Source organism: Ceratina calcarata, unplaced genomic scaffold (assembly GCF_001652005.2).
Source record: "Ceratina calcarata isolate Rehan_Ccalc_2016 unplaced genomic scaffold, ASM165200v1 scaffold867, whole genome shotgun sequence".
In the NCBI taxonomy this organism is placed as follows: domain Eukaryota; kingdom Metazoa; phylum Arthropoda; class Insecta; order Hymenoptera; family Apidae; genus Ceratina; species Ceratina calcarata.
The window spans coordinates 10,330-11,737 of NW_017180018.1; the positions used below are offsets into that span (position 1 = coordinate 10,330).

Here is a 1,408-nt window from a genome sequence, read left to right on the forward strand (position 1 = left end):
ATAATTATTCTACATGTTAAGTAATAATTCACGGGAAAAATATTTGTTCATCCTTTAGAAGCTCGTTAATTAACGAGAAGAAAGTGACAGAAGGTTTGTTGAAACACGAAGGAAACTGCAATGATGATAATCATCTGTTCGCACCGGACGTTCGCGTGTCGAGTTTCGCAGTGGTACATTGTGTTTCCTTATTTAAGGGTAGATTTATCTGATCGAATACAATGGCTGATCGACAATACACAGCTGCCGTCTCTTCTTTTGTTTCGGGGATGATTCCACGATAAATAATTTCTCTAAGTACTGTATTACAATTCTGAGAACGAAACCGTATGAATAATTTTTAGATTGCACAATGTGAATCATCGCTCAGGTTCAATNGTTTTACCAAATAATTATAAATCAATTACACCTTAAATCTCATATCTACACAACATCTACAATTCTGATTATGATTAGTCTAGATTTAGGATCCACCATGAATCACGTTATAACACAATCATATTTAAACGTGCCTGTTTAATCAGATTTATCGCAGAATTACAGAATTCTAAATTCCTAATTCAGAATTCCTAATTTCTAATAACATAATTTACAAGGTTGGTCAATAAGAAAATATATCAATTGCTCGACAAAATATTTTATTAATCACTCGCAGCTTAGAATCGTCACAACATTTACAATTCTACTGAGAATTAGTCTAAATATTCAGGACCCACCTCGGACCACGTCAAGTTACAAATTATAATACAATCATACTTAAATACAGCTGTTTAAAATTAAATTTACTGCAAAGCGAGGATGTATCTAGAATCGCCAGCAGGCACCTGATAGTTGCTAGTATACGTGGCGTAGGAAGATCCAACCGGGGCGGGGGACAACGGGAGGACTCCCGCGGGATTGTCGATCTGGTATTGGACTTGGGTAGCGACCGGCTGTATTTCGAGTTTCTGCGGTTTCGACTCGACGGCCGTCGTCGCGGGAGCGACGGACACTTGAAGACCAGCTGGGAGGATCTGCAGCTTCTGCAGGGGCGCGTAAGCGTAGATCGGTCCTCGGAGAGGTTCCACATTTTCGGCACGGATTTTCGCGAAGTATTTCATCGCCTCGATGTTCTGACGGCTGACGTAACGGATCCGTTGCAGGCGGCCGTCGGGCAGGGCTACGTAGTATTCGCCGGACTGTTGCGGCTGCTGTTCGTCCAGTTCCTCGTCTTCAAGCTCGTTCACAGAGTTTACGGGCTCGGACTGAACAATTCAATTAATAATTTATGGCAATATTAAAATGGAAGGATTAATAAAAAATTAGGTGAAACAGCAGAACGTAGGAAATTCATACACGAGTCTGCTCTGTTATTTAACCAGTTAAATGTGTTTGACGACTATATCCGTCATGGAAGAATGGCAGAATT

General features: G+C 40.7%; 1 protein-coding gene across 1 annotated transcript; it reads right to left on the bottom strand.

Annotated features, from left to right (window-relative positions):
• Positions 1-621: 621 nt before the first annotated feature.
• Positions 622-1,244, bottom strand: LOC108631292 (uncharacterized; the record flags this gene model as incomplete). Its single annotated transcript, XM_018035130.2, has 1 exon — positions 622-1,244. A coding segment is annotated over one exon (462 nt), but the record flags the coding sequence as incomplete, so codon positions are not given.
• Positions 1,245-1,408: the final 164 nt, after the last annotated feature.